Below are 21,534 nucleotides of genomic sequence, written 5' to 3'. Positions count from 1 at the left end.
ATGAAAATTTAAAGGTGAACTAAACCCTAAAAAGTAATATGGCTAAAAATTTCATATTTTATATACTAAACTGACTGCACTAGCCTAAATTTCATCATCTGTTTAGTAGTATGATGTGCTGTTCTGTTCTGCCTGGGACAGTGGACATGCTCAGTGTGCTCTGAGCTGCTGCTGAGAAGCTAAGCTTAGGAGTCCTTGCAAATTATTAAGCAGAAAATGAGGCTGACCCATTTAAAATTATGCTAAAGGGCTAATTAGGACATTTTTATGCTAATTGCACTGCTTTCAAAGCTGCCATGCAATGTGAATCTGAATGAATTACTAAACAGCCTTATACTATTACATTTATATTGTATATATACAGTATATTGAGAGCTGGTCCCTAAGATCAGGTAAGTGACAGTAGCACAGAACATGTGCAGCAGAAAAGAAGATGGGGTGCTACTGGAGGCATCTTTCCTGATAAAGGGCTGTGCTGGTCTTGGGTTGGTACAGAAACCCAAAACATAATGTACAACATGTTTAGGCTATTCCTTTAGTTAAGCTTTAGTTTAATATAAGCTTCATCACATGGAAACTGAAATAAAAATGTAGTAATCAAATTATTCTTCAATAATCCCTCTCATCAATCTGTCTCTTTGCATGCAGGAGTTGGGATCAGATTCTTATTGACAGTTTAGTCAAATGCATTTCCCTAGACAATAGGGGTAATTTACTGGACAGAAGTGCAAAAGGGCAGAAAGTTCTTCTGCCCAGAAGCAGGCTGTGCTCTGCACTTTGTGCCAGATAATTCAGCACAGGGTAAGTGCAGTGGCCCCATTGCAAGCCCACAGTTGCTCCCTAAATGATGCACAAGTTAAGGGAAGGCAAGGGAACGAAGGGTGCCAAATAACCTGCATCCCTGCTTGCTCCAAATACAGTGCTGTACTCATATGGTCCGATGCAGGTCTTTGTGTTGCGGCTCTCTTGCTAAATACTACAGTGTAGAAAGAAGTGTGCAAATTAAAATTAAATGACATATTGCACCCTTTTTTGCACTTTCCACTTAATAATGAGCCATAATTTGACATTTGTCTTTTAAAATAACTGGCACAGAGCTACAAGTAAAGAGAGATTGAAGACAGGGGGTGGGTGCGGAGTAACTTGATTTTTCCAAATTTGTCTATGCTGATATCATGTTCAGTACAAAATTAATCTTATATTAGTGAATTCAATGGGCCTTAACACTGAGGGTGAAGACACACTGATATTTCTAGTAGCAGCTATTTTTTCATGGCTACTAAACTCCAGAAAATACCTTGTCATAGACAATACTGAGAATTGCCTCTGCTAAAACACACGTAAAGACTGTTAGTAAATGATCAGTATTGTCTTAGTAGCTGTGACAAATAGCGTGTGTGCCTTCACCCTTATGGTGATGCTGTTTGAATCTAATTCTGACAGTGGCCCAGGGTGTCTGGTGGGCCCTAGGAGGCCCAGTCTGACTCTAGATATATGGTGCATGCAGGGATAAACAGATAAAACAGAACAGACAAACAAACTTGCAAGATTTATCATATTTTCTCTCTAATAAAGGGGCATATTTATGTAAGGATGAACAGAACAGCAGAAACTTCCCAGAAGAGAGCTCCAATGTATGAAAATATTGAAGGAGACCTCTTTTGGCAAATTGTTTAATCAAAAAATAAATATGCCCGTAGTAGGCTAGCAAAACCCCCACCCATGATCTAAACAATAAAAGCTTGAGGGACGATTGAAATATTATTTGTTTATTAATTTACATACCTGCTGTGAAAATATACCTGAGTCTTTTTCTCTCAAGGATTATTCAACTACTTCAAGGTATGGGAAATAATCTTGCCTCAAAACACAAAGACAATTCACAAAACCTTTAGCAACAGCAACTAATCAGTAATTATGGTCAACTGCAAAAACACTAATGAAAGCAACATTCTGACTGGTCGCAATGGGTTACTAGAATAAAATATACTAATTTTGTGAATTTACCTGAGTATAACTTACACTTGAGAAAAAGAACCAGCCAAACTTTCAGACAGCTTCATTCAATTCACAACAGAACAATGGGGGGATTTTGGCTTGATGACTTTGCCACCCTTCCTACATTTAGCACAATACATTACTTAGTAAAATAACATATCATTATAAAAGTAAACACACTGAGAACAAGAGAACCATTATTATATCACATTGCACTGTATCTCAGTGCTTGGAAGCATTACAGACACGGAATTAGCCATTTATATGCCTGATATTCTCTATTGCCCCACTGCACCACTTTTGCCATAACAACATGGGCAACAGAAGGAAGAAATAAAACAAAAAATACATTTAGTAATAAGTCTTGAACATTGTTAATAGGATTATATATAAGTGCGGTGGGGTAAGGAACACCATTTAGGGACAAAACAAGAAGTTCAGGCAAATTAAATGTTAAGTAAATTTAAATATAAATTATTGTCTAACATGCCCAATACCCTAACAGTCAGATCCCAGAAGGACACAGGTTTCTATAACAATGCTCACTGCTGCCACATTGGCTAATCACAGGTATTACCAATGAAATCCATAACATTATGGGACACTCAGTTAAAGGAAAACTATACCCCCAAAATAATTAACCAACAGATTTGGCTGATTTGACGTAACATGTATACTTGCCCTTGGTTTGTTTGCATGCAACGTCCATCGTATGATCCCAGGGGGGCAGCCCTTAATATGGCACATACTACTAAAAAAGGATATTTTTATGAAAATGGCTTATTTAGATGAAGCAGGGTTTTACATATGAGCTGTTTTATGCAATATATTTTTATAGAGACCTACATTGTTTGGGGGGTATAGTTTCCCTTTAATACCACCTGCCAATCTGTTCAACTTCTTCTGAAACTGGTATAAGAAAAATGATAACTTGGGTAAGTTGGACTTTCACACTAAGTACCGTTAGCTTGCTGTGGGTTAAACAAGGACAACAAGCAACTTATGAAAACATGTGAAATATAGTATTTGTAACATGATATGTCAGATAATAATCAAGACTGAATGTAGCATGTATGCTTGCTGTCTCGTGACTTATACAGCATTTTTATTCATTCATTTTAGGACAGTGTGTATCTCTGAATCCATGAAGTCATTGCATTAAAAATGGGTAAAATATAGACAGCAATAATTAGTGCAAAAGATATAAACCAAAGGTGTTTTTTAATGCCCAAAGTTTTGGACACACTAAGGTTATAGAAACATTGTGCATTGAACACCTTTGGTTTATTTCAGAGACCCACTGATTATAGGACCCATTACAACAGCTTTAATTTCATTAAGTGCCTTGAAGCCAATGTAGATAAGACAGAGATGGGTACTTGATATACCTAAGACTGGAATAAGGGGTGATGTCCAACATGATGGAGCTACATAGGGGAAAGAACATGAGGCAAAATGAAGAGAGGTATAAAATGGAATTGACACGCTACATACAATCTAAATACAGTGCTCCCAGATGTACCCAAAACTCTGTTTTAGACAGCAGATCTCAGGATGATAGAAAAAGAATTACACATTCCTCTAACTATTCATATTTATAATGTAATATTTATCTCCTTTCAAACAGCTGCTTGTGTACATTGTGTTTCTCCACCTGTGGGGGCAAGGCCTTTCTCAGGTCCTCCTCCAGTCACCCAGTGATAGCAGTCACTGACACTGCGTGGTTTTGTTTCTCCTCCACATCGGGTGCAGTAAACAATGCCAAGTGCTAACATAATAACCAGGAAAACACACAGAGGAACCAGCAGTGCTACAATCAGCCACCGGTTATCCCTTCTACTCTTTGTTTCCTGAGGTGGTAGAGGTGAAAATGTGGAAAGTAGCGGAGTTTCCACCTCAGAGTTATTGAGCTGGTGTCCTGGCAGAGGAATGGTTGTTAAACTATTATCTATTTCTACATTCAGGCCCAATGTGGTTGGTGGATGATTGATGTTTTTCTTTTGGTCTAATGATGTTGGGTCCTTGGTACTTTTTAAGGAACATGTGGAACATTCTGTGTTTTCTGTTAAAGGGTTAGCAAAGGTGATTTCTTCTTCAGTGACTTCAGTAACACTGACTTTTTCTGTTGGAAATTCTGAGGTTATGTCTGCCAGATCTGAAGAAGCTGTAGATGAACTCATTGATGTGGTGGGGAAATCAGTTGTCTTTTCACTGTCATATGTATCTGCAGCTAATGTGTTCTGGGCTGGCCAAATTGTAGTAAAGACAACAGAATCTCCCTCCTCCTCTTCCTTCTTCTTCTCCTCCTCGTCCCAGGGAAAGGGATGATTAATTATTCCATGCTGCTTGTGTGTCACTGGTACTACAGGATATGTCACTTCTTCCCATTTATCCAGTGGAGACATGGTTGTGTCTATAATAACCTCAACCTCAGGCTGAACTGTGGCACCCCAACTCTCCACCTCTCCTGTCAACCCATACTCCCTCTTTGCATTATCCCTGGAATCCCATCTCTCCTTGCTTCCCTCTGTTGCTGTCTCTGACATACCCCACTGTGTCAAAAAACTTTCTTCTTCCATCCCTCCTTCATACCATACTTCGTCCTCTTCCTCAATCCTCTCCTCAGATGTGCTAAAAGGAGCCTCAGGTGCATATCTATTTTCTGTATGCCCAATAAGCTTACAAGTCACTCCATCTGCATCCAGCTCATAGCCCTCACTACAGAAACATTCAAAGCCACCCACATAGTTAACACACATCTGTTGGCATACCCTGGCAATCTGACATTCATCTACATCCACACAGCGACTAGGATCATCTTCTAAGACAGAAAATCCAAGGTCACATGAGCAGACATATGAACCAGGGGTATTCTGACAAGAATGCTCGCAAGGTCCTTCATCACCTTCTTCACACTCATCTATATCTTCACAGTGGTGCCCATCAGCAGCCAGCTGGTAGCCCTCTGGGCATATGCACTGGTATCCTTTGCCCTTTTCAAGGTCTAAACAACGATATTGGCATGGGCATCCATTTACTCTGTCATGATCCTCAAAGCTCATGTCATCATCTGGTTCACAGGAATGTCCATCCAGCTGTAGAGTGTATCCTTCATGGCAAGCACAAACTCCTCCCTCCCCACAAAGCTGCTGGCATTTACTACATTGGGAAGGAGCCGTGTGACAAAGTGGCTCATTTACGTTCCATCCCACAGTGCCATCTTCCTTTAACATACAGAGTACAGAAACATCTTGTTTTTGCCTCTCACATGACACAGCTGCCACTGAGCCAAAAGGAAGGCGGTCAAGCCAAGTACCATGATAGCCAAAGGGCACAGAGTAGCGGACAGAACCTTCAGATAGTGCTGGACACATTCCTTGGTAGCGAAATTTGCACACAAACCCATCAACAGGCAAAGTACAGGTACCTTCCAGCCACTTGAAATCATCCTCTGGCTTTCCATATCCCAGACCTATAGCCACACAGCGGGGGGCTGAACAGGAGCCAGGGGGCCCCAAAGATACAGGCTGAAGGGCCCAATTGGTAAAAGCTGTGTCTTGGTCTCCTGTTGTCCAGGTGAAGCCACGTAAGGGCTTTTGTGGTGCACACTGCCTAGGTTGGCGCTGTAGCCCAATCCAGAACCTTAGCTGCAGCTGATCCACATCACCACGTGATTTTGATGAAGAGGTGAGAAGTTGCTCAACTAAAGCTGCTTCTTGGTCACTTTTCACAGTGGCTAAATTGCCTCCGCGCTCTCTGCAGGCTCTCCAGGACTCCAGAAAACCACGCCTTTGGTAAAACAGTGCATAGCAAGAGTCACCTGGACCACAAAGAGCATCGTGCTCCCCAATCTCACCAGAGGATGGCAATGGAATGACAGCAGAAAATGTAAGGATGAACATAAAAGTGATCATTTTCTTTCTCCTAGGATATTGCACACAATATGTCAGTGTAGTAGTTTAGTCTGCTAAAAGCAATAGTAGCAGTGGTGCCTCTAGCTTTGCCTGTTTCTCAGTCTGGTTTCTAGAATGCTTTGCAATAAGTTTAGTTCTTTGCAGAGTCTTTAGTTTATTTTTGGCTTATGGAGTTCCATTTGATACTTTTGCTGGATGAATTTGCCTCTTCGTGCAGACACTTCTGAAGTATCTCAGTGAGTGATTGTAATTTTATCCCTTTTCTTCTTCTTCCTTTCTCGGTAAAAAGGTTTTGTCTTTTATTATCTTCTCTGCTTGCCTCCCTCCGGCAGCTGTAGTGGTTTATAAACAGCTTCTTTTTCTTGCGGTCTCCCAATCTTTGAGCTTGTAGTCTCTGGTCTCTGTCAGTTGCTTTTTCTATTATCCTCTGCTCTCTTTGGTTCTTGATCCTTTTTACAGACAGTTAGACTGAAGTGAATTGCTCTGTGTATCTGTATGCCTCTGGATTTGGGAGGGAGGTCTTTCTCTCCCACATGTTCTGCTTACCCCTGCCTCCCCCTTTTCATCCTTGTATGGACAAAGTTTGTTTCTATCTTTTTTTTTTCTCTTTTCCTCTCCTCTCTTTTACTCCTGCTTTCAGACCCCTAGAGATTTAACAAATATTTCTATTCTGGCAGCAAGAGGGAACAAGGGGAGGGGGGACGAGAGAGTGAGAGGAGGGGAATAAGTGGAAGGAGAATCATAAGAAAAAATTATAGAGATGTGAAAGAATGAATTAGATGAAATATATAGAGGAGGGTATTGTGAACAGAGATGCAAAAGTTACAAAGAAGGAAGCAGAGGTACTAATACAGTATAAATTTAGGAGAACATGAAATTGTGAATACATTGCACCTATAGACATGATCAGATCTGTGCCTAATGTGAAATGTCATGGAGGGCTTCCCTCACGCCTGTATAGTCGGAGGAAAGTGATCTAAAAAGCAACAAATAAACAAGGGGAAGGTTAAGAATGAGGAATACTAGGGTTAAAGTCAAAAGTTATTTTATTATGTTCCGAATCCTTATAGCAATTTTATTACATTGTACATATAAATAAGGTAGTTCTGCATGTTCTATAGGGTATTGGTTTTATTACATGCTTTATGGAGTTAATAAATGCAATGTTCATATCATACATAATGCTGTTTATATTTTCACCTTGCTAAACCTGCCATTCTTTTTTATGAGAATGCCACCCACCCAGAGGGGTGTTCAGTAAAACTATGAAGCCCTAAAATGTCTGTTTTTTTGCAGGCATTGGAGCACTTGTTTGCTGTTGCTTGGGGCTAACATTCTCAAGGCACTCTTGCTGTTGGGTTATAATACTTGCTATGGGTTTATAATACTTGGAGCATTATGTCCTGTACAAAGTTTCATATCCATTCTGTTCCTGGGGTTGCCACCATTTTGTAAGTAAATAAAGTAATAGAAGGTGGGGGGATAGAAGGTGATGTCAAATGGGGTGGGGAAATGGACTGAGTGGGCAGGGGCATAAGTAGGACAATCATTATAAGGGGGAATCCAGCAGTGGAGCGGGTCAGGGAAGTGAGGGATTTATAGGGTATTACAAATTTACCAGCAATTACATTTGTAAATGCAGCTCAGCCCTTGCTGGTGATTTACTGGCTGGGGTGGTCATATACTGGCAGGGTGGCAACCCTACCTGTTCATCATTAATATTTCAGTTATGCTGTATATAAAAGGAATCATAGCATCCTGGTTCATATTTTTTGTCTCTTTTAAGGAGTTAATCATAAGCACCAATTAGTTAAGGGCTAGTGAACTTGGCAACCAGAAACCAAAATGATTGCTAGGTTACATATTTAGTTGCTGTCATCTTATTATTATTTTTTGCTACCCAGGCTAGTTTTTGTTCATCCTTTATTTTAAATATGCCAGTTTGTTAGGGTAAGTGTTCATAGCAATCAGACAATAGAGTAAAATGTAAAACAAAAGGACATGGCATCAAAACATAAATTATAGATGAATGCCAATTAGAAATGATCTTAGAATTCTTTTGTTTTTGTGCTGTAAAACATTTTCTATGTAGAGCCAGTTGCTCACCACAACTCATATTTGTGGCCCATATTAAGATCATTGTATTAAACAATGGAGGGTATGGCATGCTGGGGGCCTTAAAATGCACAGGAGGGTTGCATATGGATGCTTTGAATTGCATACAAAAGGCAAATGTTCCCTTTTAACTATTGCACCCCTTATTCTAATGTTATTACAGTTCTCCATGACCTGAATCAAGACGGATATTGTTTGCCAAACAGAAACAACGTTGAAGAATAAGCTAATAAAGGGGAAATGGCTGTGGAATTTCACCTCCGAGGCAGAGAAGAGTTAAACTTGATCCTACACAATTCTCCCAGTTGTGGAAGCCCGCAGAGAATATACACGTTTTTAATTGTTTGCAGATGGCAGTATCTAGGGCAGTTATCAGAGTGAATGAGAGCTAGGGCACACGGGGCAAATGTAAGTGTTCTTTATCACCCCAATGTTTTGTAGCTGTGCAAGAGATAAATGACAGGCCATTCTGGCCATAGTCAGACTTATGTTAATGAATGGGGGTAACGTGTTCATTGGCTAAAAGCAGACACATTCAGGGCTTCAGCAAAACAAACATAGTGCTGTCCATATTATATAAAGTAGGACTGTCTAATCTACAATTTTTACATGCAGAAACAGATGTGTGCATACTTCATCCATCCATTAAATTGCTTTAATGCCTTTCTATCTATATTTTGCACTTTTTCCAGCAGAGAGCAAAATGCAGTGGGTAATCCAACCAAAAAGCAGTTGTGACATTTAGCAAGTGTAAATTTTGAACATGTCAACACTTGCTATCCCTTCTATGGTTACATGCTTGATTATTAAGGATGCAACATATCCATAATGTAAGATTTTTTTGTAGCATTCTGTTTTTGGCTGAATTTCAGACCTGAATCCTAATTTGTAAACGAAAGGGAGAAAAATAGAAAAATTGGCCAAACACAAAATAATTGTCACCTTCAGTTATCCAGTGATTAAACGTCACATGATATAAGGATATTTATATATACATATATATATATATGTGTCTTGTGTATATATATATATATATGTGTGTGTATACTGTATATACTCGAGTATAAGCCTAGTTTTTCAGCACCCAGAATGTGCTGAAAAAGTCACCCTCGGCTTATACTCGAGTTGGGTGCCATGGGTCCCTCTAGACTAGCACCCTCTCTCCTTTGTGTGGAAATTAGGCCACCTGCAACCAGACCCTCCAGTGCCCTGGCCTAGGCTCCCACTAGAAATACTTATTTCCCCTTACATCTCCTCCGGGACCGGGTCTGCTGTCAGTTTGCCAATGTGCAATGAGCGTGGGATAGTACTCATATTGTTTTTGTTGACCCTCTTCTCCGCTTACAGAGCTAGTTTACTGTTTTTCTTTGAAATACATATTGAAAAACATATACCCCACTGATGCCTCAATTAATGTAATTTTATTGGTATTTATTTTGATTATTAAAACTTAGCAGTAGCTGCTGCATTTCCCACCCTAGGCTTATATTAGAGTCAATACGTTTTTCCAGTTTTCTTAGGTAAAATTAGGTACCTCGGCTTATATTCGGATCGGCTTATACTCGAGTATATACGGTATATATAATACTTTGCTTAGTGATGTCATCAGTTATAGTCGGTGCTCAGTGATATAATTCCTTTCATATGAATAACTGAAACTTGTTCATTATAATAAATAGTATACCCCCATGTTATAAAATATGAGAATATAAAACATTAGACATCACCTCAGAGTTCCATGACCTTTATTTAAATGATCATGGGGAAAATCCTCAGTCACAGAGCACCAGAGATGCAGCTTTTCCATTTTAAAACATCAAATTTATTAGTGTATTTAGAAACATGGAGACATTAATCACACCATACGTTTATGATCATGGGGATATGGGGGTATATATAGTGAATAATATACTAACTACTGTGAAATATAAGGGTATTATAAGTCACGGAGCAGTTCCATGAGCATATAAAGTGCTTTTATACAGGCCATGGATCTCCAAGATGAATTCTAATTTTCTTATAATTTACAAGAGGATTTAGATTATCTATTATGATGCACACTTTTCAGTGAGTGATGTGACAGAAATTACATCACTGAGCACCATTTATAACATAACTAAGCCAGACACAAGGATTCTAAACTTAAAGGCACATAATTGCACCCATTAGCATGCTATATGTTGTTATTATTCAGTATCTGTTATTTATATAGCCCCAACTGGTAATAAGCAAAATTGGCCCCATGCATCAATCTTGGTGCAGGGATATTGGATGCATCAATATCGACACAGGGATTTTGGATACAATGATCTTGATGCAGGGATGTCAGACAGGTCAGTCTTGATGCAGGGACATCAGATGCATCACCAACCAATAATGACAGGCTGTGGGTTTTCTTATTTCTGCAAAACAGACTGTATGTGAATTTCACAGTGACACTGTACCAATTGAAAAAGCTGACCATCCCTTTAACAGAGATTATTCATCATTCACATAAATCCTTACCCCAGTTCCTCACTTTTTCTGTACTTCCAATGACCACCAATGCACCCATCCATCCTACTCTGATGAATACTGTGCAAATGTGCCAACAGGATGTGGGTCAGGACTAAGATTTAAAATAGGCCCTGGAATTTCAGGTACACCGGTGGCCCAAACAGCTTGACACAGGCCCAATAAATATTGCATTTAAAAATTGCATTAAAGATAATTAATCACTTTTATCTTTAGCCAATATTTATAAAAACAGTTTTGCTTTTTTACTACCTCATGAGTTTCTAGTGCACTGCTAGAAAACCCTATACTTATACACTTACTACTGTTTGTGTCCACTGTGCCAGTTTGACTGTACCTAAAAGAAGGTCTATGCTGCGCCCACACAGAGCCCATAATGAACCAAATGGGGCAAGTATTGCTATCACATCAGCTATGCCTATTGGCAGGTGGTGTGCTGGGAATTTTTTCTACATTGACCTTAAGAGATCATACGAATCAGCACTACAATAAAGATACATAATAGATAATAATAAAGCGAGTATGGTCTTCTTCTGCAAGCCAGTGTGCTTCTATCCTCGGGTCCCCCAGTCTTGCATAACTAAGTTCAGATTCATCTTAAAGTATAGAGTAGGCGATACCTTTTATTGGCTTACCAAGTAGATTAAAAATGCAAGCTTTGGAACCTAAGTCATCTACTTTTATTTAGTTAACCAATAAAAAGATATAACCTACTCTATACTTTAAAGGAGAAAGAAAGGTAAAAACTAACTAATCTTTATCAGAAAGGTCTATGTAAATACAGCCATAAGCACTCACAGAAATGCTGCACTGTCTTCTCTGTCAAAAGATTTGTTGTGTCTGTTCTCCTCTGTCAGAGACACGCAGCTCTCTGCTCTCTCCCCTCTCCTGCTCCCCCCTCCCTCAAGAATGCTAAGAACTCACTCCCCCCTTAGGAATGTGGATCTGAGCCAATCGGCAGCAAGCTGACTCATAGTTTTACACACTGAGCATGTACACTGGTCTTGCTCTTGGTGCAGGAAGTGAGGCATTATGGGAACTTTCTTTACTCAGCTAAGTGTTTTTTCTTCCTTTTTGGCTTCTGATCATCTGAACGGGAGAAATATGGGGAGACTTAAGGGCACTATTGAGAGAACTGAAGGTATGCCTGCAGCTTGAGATTAACTCTTTATTAGCCTTTCCTTCTCCTTTAAGATTTTATTCTATGGCTAACATTGTACAACACTCTGCTACTATGATTTCAGCTTAGACTGCTAGCTCCGTGGCTGCTTGCCTAACCAACACTGACAGGGTGCATAGCCATGTTTGTGTCCATTGCCATGGGATGCTGAATGCTGCATTTAAACAACAGCTGCGGATGCACACATTATTGTTTCACAGTCATGAGAGTGGGTGGTGAACTCTTATGTGCAGCATCATTTTAGAATTTATGGTCTATTCTTAACTTTTTCAGTCACAGTGACCATTTGTACTGCACAATTAGTGTTCCCCAAGCTCCAGATTTAATGTGCTGCAGTTTAAATAAAAGAGATTGGAGTAAATCAGTGGGTGATGAGTAAATGTGCATAACTGTACAATAAACACGGCACACACCAGGATAGGAAATTTGCTCAACCTCAGTCGATACTTCTTTTTTGTAGACCCGTGGAGTTTTCTAACAATCTTTTTCTTTCTCCCAGTGTTTTGCATGAGAAGAAAAGTCAAATATGCATTACTATCCTCTGAAGGACATTGATCCCCTCTTCCCCTTAACCACATAAACTAAAAAGCAGCATTCCATTAGACCCTACCATTTGCCAGTGGGGTTGGTGTTCTATGTTTTAAAACAATAATACTGCCTCAATTTGTATTGTGGTGGGGAGAGTGGTGGCAAATATATAATTCATATTTCTTTTAACAAGATACTGACACAAAAAAGTGTTTACATCATCCACTTGAATATAGAAGGGCATTCATTAAAATTCTGATTTTCAAGGTTTTATAGTTTTTTGAAACCATGACTAAACTCATCTCCACAAATGTCAGCCATTTATTAAAAGCACAAACAAAAAAGCATTAAAACCGCAACTTTTTCTTATGGTCGTCCAAAAGCCAGCTTCAAATAACCTGAAAACCTCTTCTAAAACCATGAAACAAAGAAAGATCTTTCAGTTGTAAAAGGGATATCTGCCATTGACTTCTTCATGATCATGTGCATACATGCATTCTGGAGCAGTTCTCTCTGGGCTGCATTTTCAAACCTTTTTTAGACGTGAAGAAGAGGAAAAAGTAATCAACAAAATACATCTTCCTGTCAGCGCACACACAGGTGGATTTTGGTGTTAAAATGCACTTTGTTGATGAAGAAAACACCAAGTGAGACATTAGTGTTAGATTAAACACTATTATGGGAACCTGAAAATGTTACTCTTGGGGAAAACTCCAATGTGGATGCCTGCTGTGGTATCTATTGCTGAGTTGGGTGGGACTAATTGTTTTCCCCATATTGAAGGTATGTCTATGGGGAGCAATGTTGCAACATCTTACGCCAACCAATTTGTTGGATATATGGAGGAGAAATACATCTTTCTTTCTCAATCATTTTGAGGTGGTGTTGCTTGTTGGCAGCACCAACAATATTTTTCAAGGAGGTGGGGGGGGGGGGGGGCTTCTCGATGCTTTGGCCCCCAAATGTATTTTTAATATTGAAAGTGATAGCCATACAATTTCATTTTTGGATATACAGATTATAAGAAATAATGGAGCTTGGGTCACCAGATTATATTGAAAAACAGATAAAAATATATTGTTTGGACAGCTTACAATTAAGACATTTATAGGTTAATTTACCAGTGTCTCAAATAATGAAGGTTTTGTTAATTTGCACCAATTTGAAAGAAAGAGAGTTTAAATTTCAAGCAATGAATGGAAGCGTGGGCTTCCATGTACTGTTACTGTCTTAGAATATGTTGGTCAACATAAGAAAGAGGAAAAAAAGCAAAAGAATATACAGTATTCTCATTCGAGATTTTAATGGAATTCACATTTAATGAATTAAAGTGTTAAGAAAGCCTGGAGGATTATACAGTAATACATCTTTGTGTAATGAGGTTAAACAGACTTCCATTTACGTGTATAAAAGATCTAAATCTATTCATGATGTATTGCTACGTACAGATCCAGTGCCCAAATACAGTGTATACTGTGCCAAAAAGATTATTAGGGAAAATTGGAGTTTAGAAATGTTACAGCTGTGTATGTTACAGTGCAATGATTGCAGGAGAATACTTTACACACCCATATTGTGAACACAGATGTATGATTTGTGGTTATTTTGATTGCCATACTGCATTTGCATGTATATTATAAAGTGTTCTTTAAACTGTATGTTCACTGAGCATAAATCGCATATTAGCACCACTACAGTGAGATCTACTAGGTACTAAGTAAATTACAGGGTGAGAAAAATCCCTTAGAAAGGGTAAGAGAGGCCGTAGTATTTGTCACTGACAATAGTCATAGATCATGCAAAGAGAGTTCGACACCATTTACAACCTGAAAGTTTTTGAATAAGCGCAATAGTAACTAAAGGGTTAAACGCCTCCTTTTCCCTATAGGTTTTTTTTGGGGAAAAGCATAGCAAAGATTGGGATGTCAATGTGGGGTTTGACTTGGGCTTTGCAATATTATAATTGGTCATGCTTTGAGTAAGGAACACCCGCCTGTTCTGAAACATTGATGTTCAATAATTTTGTTGTTGTTTTTTTTAAACCGTAATGTCCTGCATTCCTCATGGATTGTTGGGTCTCTCTGGAGCCAATGTGAGAAGTGCTGTCTTACCTGCTGCGTTTGCTGAACTAAAACTTCCCCTAATGCCTTGCAACATATACTGTAAAACCTCTTTTTTTAAAAAAAAGGATGCTTCACTTTTAATGGACATGTAAACCCTATATTTTCCTTCCATGTAGATAAGTTAGGCACATCTCCCTGCCCAAACCACACCATTTGTTTTGCATATATCCCCTCCATTTGCCAGCACCATCACATTTTCCTAAAGCAAATAGCAGCTTTCACCTGGCAGCCATTTTCCCTCTCACACATCTTCAGTGAAATTTACTGCAATCTGCAAACAGCATGTGTACACTGTAATGTTCATGCAATGCAAGCTTACACAGGCAGAACTTAAAGGGCTCAATCCAAGCAGGACTCTATGCTACCGTGGGCGACTAATCTCTTCAAAATGCCTTTCCACTGGCAACAATATGAATCACTGGTGGAAAGGCCTACGCATTGCTTCAGTCACACAAAGTTTCCTCCTTCAGGCAACTTCGCTCGACTGAAAACTGAAGCGATTCATAGGCCTTTCCACCAGTGATTCATATTGTTGCCAGTGGAAAGGCATTTTGAAGAGATTAGTCGCCCACGGTAGCAGAGATCTATAATGGGTGACTAAATCTCTCCATGGGACATCAGCTTTAAATTAACTTTTAGTATGTTATAGAATGACCAGTTGGTCTTCATTATTTACTTTTTATATGGCTTTTTCTTCTTCTGACTGTTTTCAACTTTCAAACGGGGGTCACCGACCCAGGCAGCCATAAACTATTGATCTATGAGGCTACAATTTTATTGTTATTTTTTTACTTATTTCTTTCTATTTTTTATTACTTATTTCTCTATTTAGGGCCTCTCCTATAAATATACCAGTCTCTTATTCAAAGCACACCCTGGTTGCTAAAGCCATTTGAACCTAGCAACCAGATAGCTGCTGAAATTCCAAACTGGAGAGTTGTGGAACAAAAAGTGAAATAATTTTAAAAAACACAAATAAGAAAAAACAAAGACCAATTGCAGATTGTCTCAGAATATTATTCTCTATATCGTCCTAAAGGTTAACTCAACGGTGAACAACCCCTTTACAGAACTCTCTCCCTCTTTCAAGTGACAGGGTATGGAGCAGTGGTTGGAAGCAGTGCCTAATTGATCCAGAAGTCCAACCCACCCCAAAAAGAAGAGAGGTACTTACCACTCATTGTGGTGCATGGTCTGTGCTCCTTGCCCTACTTCCTTACCATCATTATTATGCAGTAAGGAACAGCCATGCTGCCATCACCTCCTTTCCTGAGACAAAAAGCACTAGAAAAATTAAGGTACTGGTGTGTCCAGGTCAAAGATCCACTGCAGTTTCATCCTTATTAACACATACACATTTGTAATTATTAAAATTAATTAAATAGGAGTATGTGGCAAAGCTCTCAACCATTAGGGTACAAATTCCGACAGCAGGTGACTGGGTTGTTAATGCAGATGAAAGGGAGTGTAAACCAGTTTGAATCCCAAAAAATTTGTGACATGTTTGTATTAGTAAGGTGGCAGACACGGGTATTGTACAGGGCAATGCAGGAGCTAGATACTAGGATCATGTAATATATATTGCAAAGTTTACTATAGTTCTTATCACCTTATCAGATGGTAGCATTTCCTGGTCACCTATTTTGAAGCAAGCAACATATTGGTTGCCATGGGTTATTTCACATGGGCAAACCTTGTGCCCTTTATTACAAATGGGGGCTGTAGGTCTCATTCTGAGTGCAAGCACAAGTCCAAAGAACAGAACCACACACAAAACCGCACACATTTAAAAGCAATTCTCACTTGTACTTGTGCCTGTAAGCAATTCTTGTTGCTAAATCCTTTTTTTGTGAATTGTGCAAACGATGCAAAGCACAGGGCTGGCCTGGAAAAAAAACAATTGATCTTAAACATTTGTATGTACACACACAAATTGTTTGCAACGTAAATTAAATGCTAATACCATTTCTGTCACCACCCTTGTTGGTGAACCAGAAATAATGCCATTCACACCTAAGTAAAACTTAAATTAAACTTAAGACTGAAATAAAACTGTGCTACACATTGTGCATGATTTACCATTATGGTACATTCAGTTGCATTGGTAAATCCCAGATGCCTCTGTACTGAACTTAATTTTACCATTATGGGACAAAGAAGGTTAACTTTCCAGTGTAGTCAGCAATCACCTTAAGGTACTGTATGCCAAGCACACATGTTGGAAGAAAACTACATGGGGTGCTGAGATTGTGACATTGTGACCCTCAGAACAGGTGGCAGTTTGAGACATGGATTTGGAGTCAACCAGGACAAGAAGGGCAAATTATTCCACCAGCTGCTTAAATGCTGCCTCTGCATTGCTAATGTCATGCATGGAAAAGGGAAAGCCCTGCAACAGGAATGCGTACTAATATTTTCAGTACACATATGCAAGTTTTGTCTTTTTTTAAAGGAGATTTATGATTTTTAAAAGTGATAGCAAAGTTTTTGAGATTACATGATAACATCACACACCAGAGACTAGATGTAACCAATGTCAGCAATGTAGACCCCCCTTACTTTAAGTATTAAGAGATGGGTCAGACTGGTAAACCTTGCTCTGTGTAGACTATACAGGTCTTGGTGCAACGGTGCATATAAAAAGGGGGCATTGGAGCTATAGCCATCTGTACTGTATGTGTGTTGTGTTCATGTCACTATGTAAGAGGGGGTGGCTGGCACAGATGCTGTCTGGGTTGTGTCTCGCCTCTCATGTTATGTCATTTTGTGAGGCCCACTAAAACTTATGAGGCAGCTTCTGTTCGACATATAAGGAAATCAGCGCAGCATAAAAATACCCAGCAATGAATACTGAGTTCTGTACAATAACGGTGGATGTCTAGATAGTGATAATTAGGCTAAATATTTACATCTAGTTACGTTTGCATGTGACTGTGAGTTCCAATTTCTGCAGGACCAGGCAGCTTCTCAGACAGTGAGGCAGTGGCATGCCCAAACTGTACCTATTTAGCTACTGATAAACAGTGCGCAGCTTCTCAACCAGTTACTGTCTGCCTAATGTTGGGAGATTCAGTACAGCAGAAGCAAGGAGATAAATGTCTATGTTCTATTGTTCTATATGATAATGATGATGGAAAATATATAAATATATGGATATCTAGAGTCATATATTAATAAAATAATGGTCTGTTAATAACCATCCAACGTTTTCACACAGTATCAGGAAACTATTCACTAATAATAACAACACATAATGATTTATTCATACTTTATAGCACAGCATTTATATACTGAGAATCTGCTCTTAATAAATATGCGCTACATAACAACTATTTCTACAGACACATAATGGGCCATTGACCCTCTACAGAAACTAATTTCCTATTCTCTGATATTGTCAAAGTCTTGACCAGTAAATGATGTTAAGCTTCATTATTACTGACAGCTGGAGCTGGTAGACCACCTAAGTTATGTTTTTGGCTACATAATTATACTTGCTTTGCTCTCTGCCCCATCCCCTACTCCCAATTGTGTTTTTCAAAGCAGGAGGTTGCAACCATAGTGCAGAGCCCCCTGTGGGGCAGAGCCCAACTGGCCCCTGTGCAAGAGAACCTAAAAGACTATTCTTGTCCCCTGGCCCAGAGAGTATTCTCTATCTATAGGAAAGTACTAGCTATGCTGTATCCTAATGATTATTTGAGCTTACACCAGATTGTACAGTGCTGCGTACCCTTGTGGCGCTTTATAAATAAAGTTATACATACTTACATACATACATACAACATGAAATCTCACAATAAAATACATTGTTATTTTGTGTTTGCTTGCAGTACATGCCCCCAGCTAAAATGCCTGGTGATGCAATAGAGAAGGCTGACGTTTTTTGTTTAGAGAAGCTAATAATAGACTGCCCCAACCAGTAGCCTTTATTATATACTGATACATGTCAGATAATCTCCTTTTTGGGAAGCTAAGCCTTCAATATTCTCCTCCTATGTTGACATATATCCATATGGTGTAAGGGTTAAAGGGCCTAGACTGGAGTCCTGGGAACTGTTCTGACCCAAGAGAAGATCTGAGGTTGATATGGAAGGAATGTTAAACTTCCGTTCTTAATGATTTAACCCTGCAGAGAGCAAGACTGGCTTTGTATTTCTGCATCCTTGAGGAGAGATGGGTAGGTGGGAGGCAAGCAGTCTGGCTGTGATGGCTTTAGCAGAAAAAGAAAGAGAAGATGGATGATATATAACCAGACAAACAATGAGAACATGAAGAATGTACAGAAGGAAAGTACATGAAAGCAAAATGGAAATAGCAAAATAGATTTAATAAAACTGAAAAGGATATAAGAAAGTATATATCCAGAAGGAACTGGCCTATTAACTGGAATAGTGGAATAATGGAAGGCAGAAAATATGCACATACTATTAGCTCCTGGGAGTTAATTCATAAGAATAGGGTGGCACAAAATATTCATTAATCATCTAAAACAATCATAAATCACCAACTCTAAATCCAATGTTATTAACATTAGCAAAATGCACTACATAGTGCCATTAAATGAACAGCAAGTTGAGCAGTTTCATAAAAGCTTTTAACACAAACTCAATTTTACTTCGCTCCACCTTTGTACGGCGAGATAAACGTTGCAGGTAAACAAATGATACATGGACAAAAAATAGCAGAGGAAGCGAATGAAAAAAACACAAGAAAAAGAGTATAGGGCCCAAATCAGAAACCCCAGGGCTGGATGAAAGATTATTAGTTTTATGACCTGCCCCTCTCTCTTCGCAGTGTAAAAAATGGTGCTGTGGTTTAAAGAGTGGCCATGATTATAGGTCACCTTGCTACAGGTATGTGTGGTCCTCATGAATTCTTGCTGTGGCTGCTTATAAGGACTGATGTGCAACAGGATTATTTTCATTAATGAATTTAAGGCTAGCATATTTAAAGGGAACTTTAGCTCAGTAATTGCATAATTCATAAAGGAAGTATGATCAGGGCCATTCTGATGCCTGTTGTGCCCCACAGTTTAGCCGCCTCACCTCCTTTCTTAGCTGTGTAGAGGATCTGGAGGTTTTAGGGTGTTTATGTTTTTTATTGAAAACTTTAAGAAAAGATTAATATAACTCAGGCTGACATGCTGGCCAATAATTCCAACACTATACAACTAAAATTCCTCCTTGGAATAGGCAGGAGTAAAAAAACACAGGAATTGCCAAACAATAGCCAGGAAACAAGCAGGGAACCAAACTTGATTACCAAGCAAGGTGTGTGAGGCCTAAAAACCTGGGGCTTGGGCACTCCGGCCCATCGTTCCAAGTAGTGAGTTTTATCTAAAATAGGATTAAACCTTGTTGTTGTGTGAGGCCTAGAAATCTTAAATAGGCCAATCCCCAGTTGTGCAGCACCAGGACATATGCTACATTAGAACACATGCTGCATCCAGTGTATGGCACATTGCATTATGTTGCGTGCTGCATCACAATTCACTGATGTCTGCGCAGTGTGGAAGTATAAAGACTAAACAGACCATCTGCAAGTTTGGATGTATGGCTCTGAATTAAAAGGCTTTATATGTGCTAATAAACTAGCAGTTGTAAATGGTCAAAGGGACATAAAGGCTTAATTTACATATCCCTTCCGATTATTTTTTACAAATATCAAATTTAAGAGTGACCCTGTCTAGCAGGTCCTGTATTCACTTAACCCTAGGGTTGCTGACTCTCCACTGAGCCAAAAGCCTGAATATGCTCAGAGAAGCAACATAGGTAGGTTACCCATTTTTTTGGGTTTATATCTCTCTCAAGTAAGGGGTTAAGGGTTCTTATGTCTTGTTATAAGACAGTTCTATGTCTGTAGTATAAGGCAGCGACAATTATGAATAGTGAAATGTCATCCATCTAGCCAGAGTTATGTAATTGTTTACAAGCATATGCTTAACACTCAACATGTGTTCTTGGCACTAAACAGTTATCCTACTACCCTCTGGGCTTTGTTCATTGTCATTTTCTGTTTCAGTTCATTTCATAGCTGTAATATTATAAGGTCACTGTGCTGTACTAATTGAACGCTCAGGGATGTGCAATTACATGTATTTATTTTGTCAGTTCATGTGTAATATTCTCATACTGAGAGGTTTTCATAGGTTGATCTGACTGCCAACTCACCCACTGCCTGAAATGTATATTCTAATGAACTGCTATATCTGACTTTATTATAACAGGATGTTTTGGTCTGAGTTGATATTCTAAGTAAGTCCTCTTGTGCACTAAAAATATCCTACTTGTTTACTGTATAACTGTTGTCAGACATATCCACATCCACATTGGGAATGATCCCTTATCTGGAAAACCCAAGGGTTTCAGGCTAATGGCACACTAGGCTTTTCAAAGTGTTGGTATAAACATTGGTGGCAAAAATTTTGACTTCCGCACCCATGTTCTGTATAGCATTGGCCTGTCATGGGGTGCATTTTTGGGCAAAAAAATGCATACTTTGACATTTGTTAAGTCAGTGAATCAAGCCTTTTCTCTGCCTGCGTTTCTATGCATGTGGAGAAAATGCCTTGCGTGCCACTAGCCTAAAGGTGGCTAGGCATGTTAAGATCCACTGGCCATACACGTTAAGATCTGCTTGTTCAGCGAGGACACCAAACCAGCAGATCTTATCCCGATATGCCCACCTAATGTGGTACAATATCAGACTAATTTGATTGTTTCGCTAGGGCCAATTACAATGACAGGCATTGGAGCTGTTGGACTGAGGACCACATCAATGAACCTATGCTGTCCCCAATCCTACGAGAAAATCAAACCTACCAGGTCAAGGCCCTTTACATGGGCAGACAAGCTGCCTAATCTGCCCTTAAGATTTTATATAATAGATCTCATACCATACCAGTACTCTAAAGTAGAGACTAAAGGTGGCCATACACATAGCAATAACAAACTTTCATGCGACCATTGGTGGTTCCCACACTGACGTTCAGGGCTAAATCATCAGATATGGATGTAGAAACAATAGAATTCTACCTCCACCTGCCGATTCAGCCCTGAGCGTAGATTTTGTAGATATTGCCCAGCTATTCAATGAGACGTCCAAATCCGCAGCCTTTTGCAATATCGGTCGCCTCTTTGAGCCGCCACACACGCACTGAATA

At 39.2% G+C, this 21,534-nt stretch overlaps 1 protein-coding gene across 1 annotated transcript; it reads right to left on the bottom strand.

Moving 5' to 3' along the window:
* Window positions 1-3,586: 3,586 nt before the first annotated feature.
* On the bottom strand, window positions 3,587-6,496 carry cd248 (CD248 molecule). Its single transcript, XM_004913689.4, has one exon. The coding sequence runs from the start codon at window positions 5,910-5,912 to the stop codon at window positions 3,618-3,620; it is 2,295 nt and encodes a 764-aa protein (XP_004913746.1). The 5' UTR covers window positions 5,913-6,496; the 3' UTR covers window positions 3,587-3,617.
* Between the last annotated feature and the right edge of the window lie 15,038 nt (window positions 6,497-21,534).

Source organism: Xenopus tropicalis, chromosome 4 (genome assembly GCF_000004195.4).
Source record: "Xenopus tropicalis strain Nigerian chromosome 4, UCB_Xtro_10.0, whole genome shotgun sequence".
NCBI lineage: Eukaryota > Metazoa > Chordata > Amphibia > Anura > Pipidae > Xenopus > Xenopus tropicalis.
The sequence above is the reverse complement of the archived record's forward strand: the minus strand, read 5'-3'. Positions and strand labels throughout refer to the sequence as shown.

Excerpts from the sequence above, each read along its gene's own strand:
- cd248 (XM_004913689.4), bottom strand. The coding sequence starts at position 5,912 with ATGATCACTTTTATGTTCATCCTTACATTTTCTGCTGTCATTCCATTG.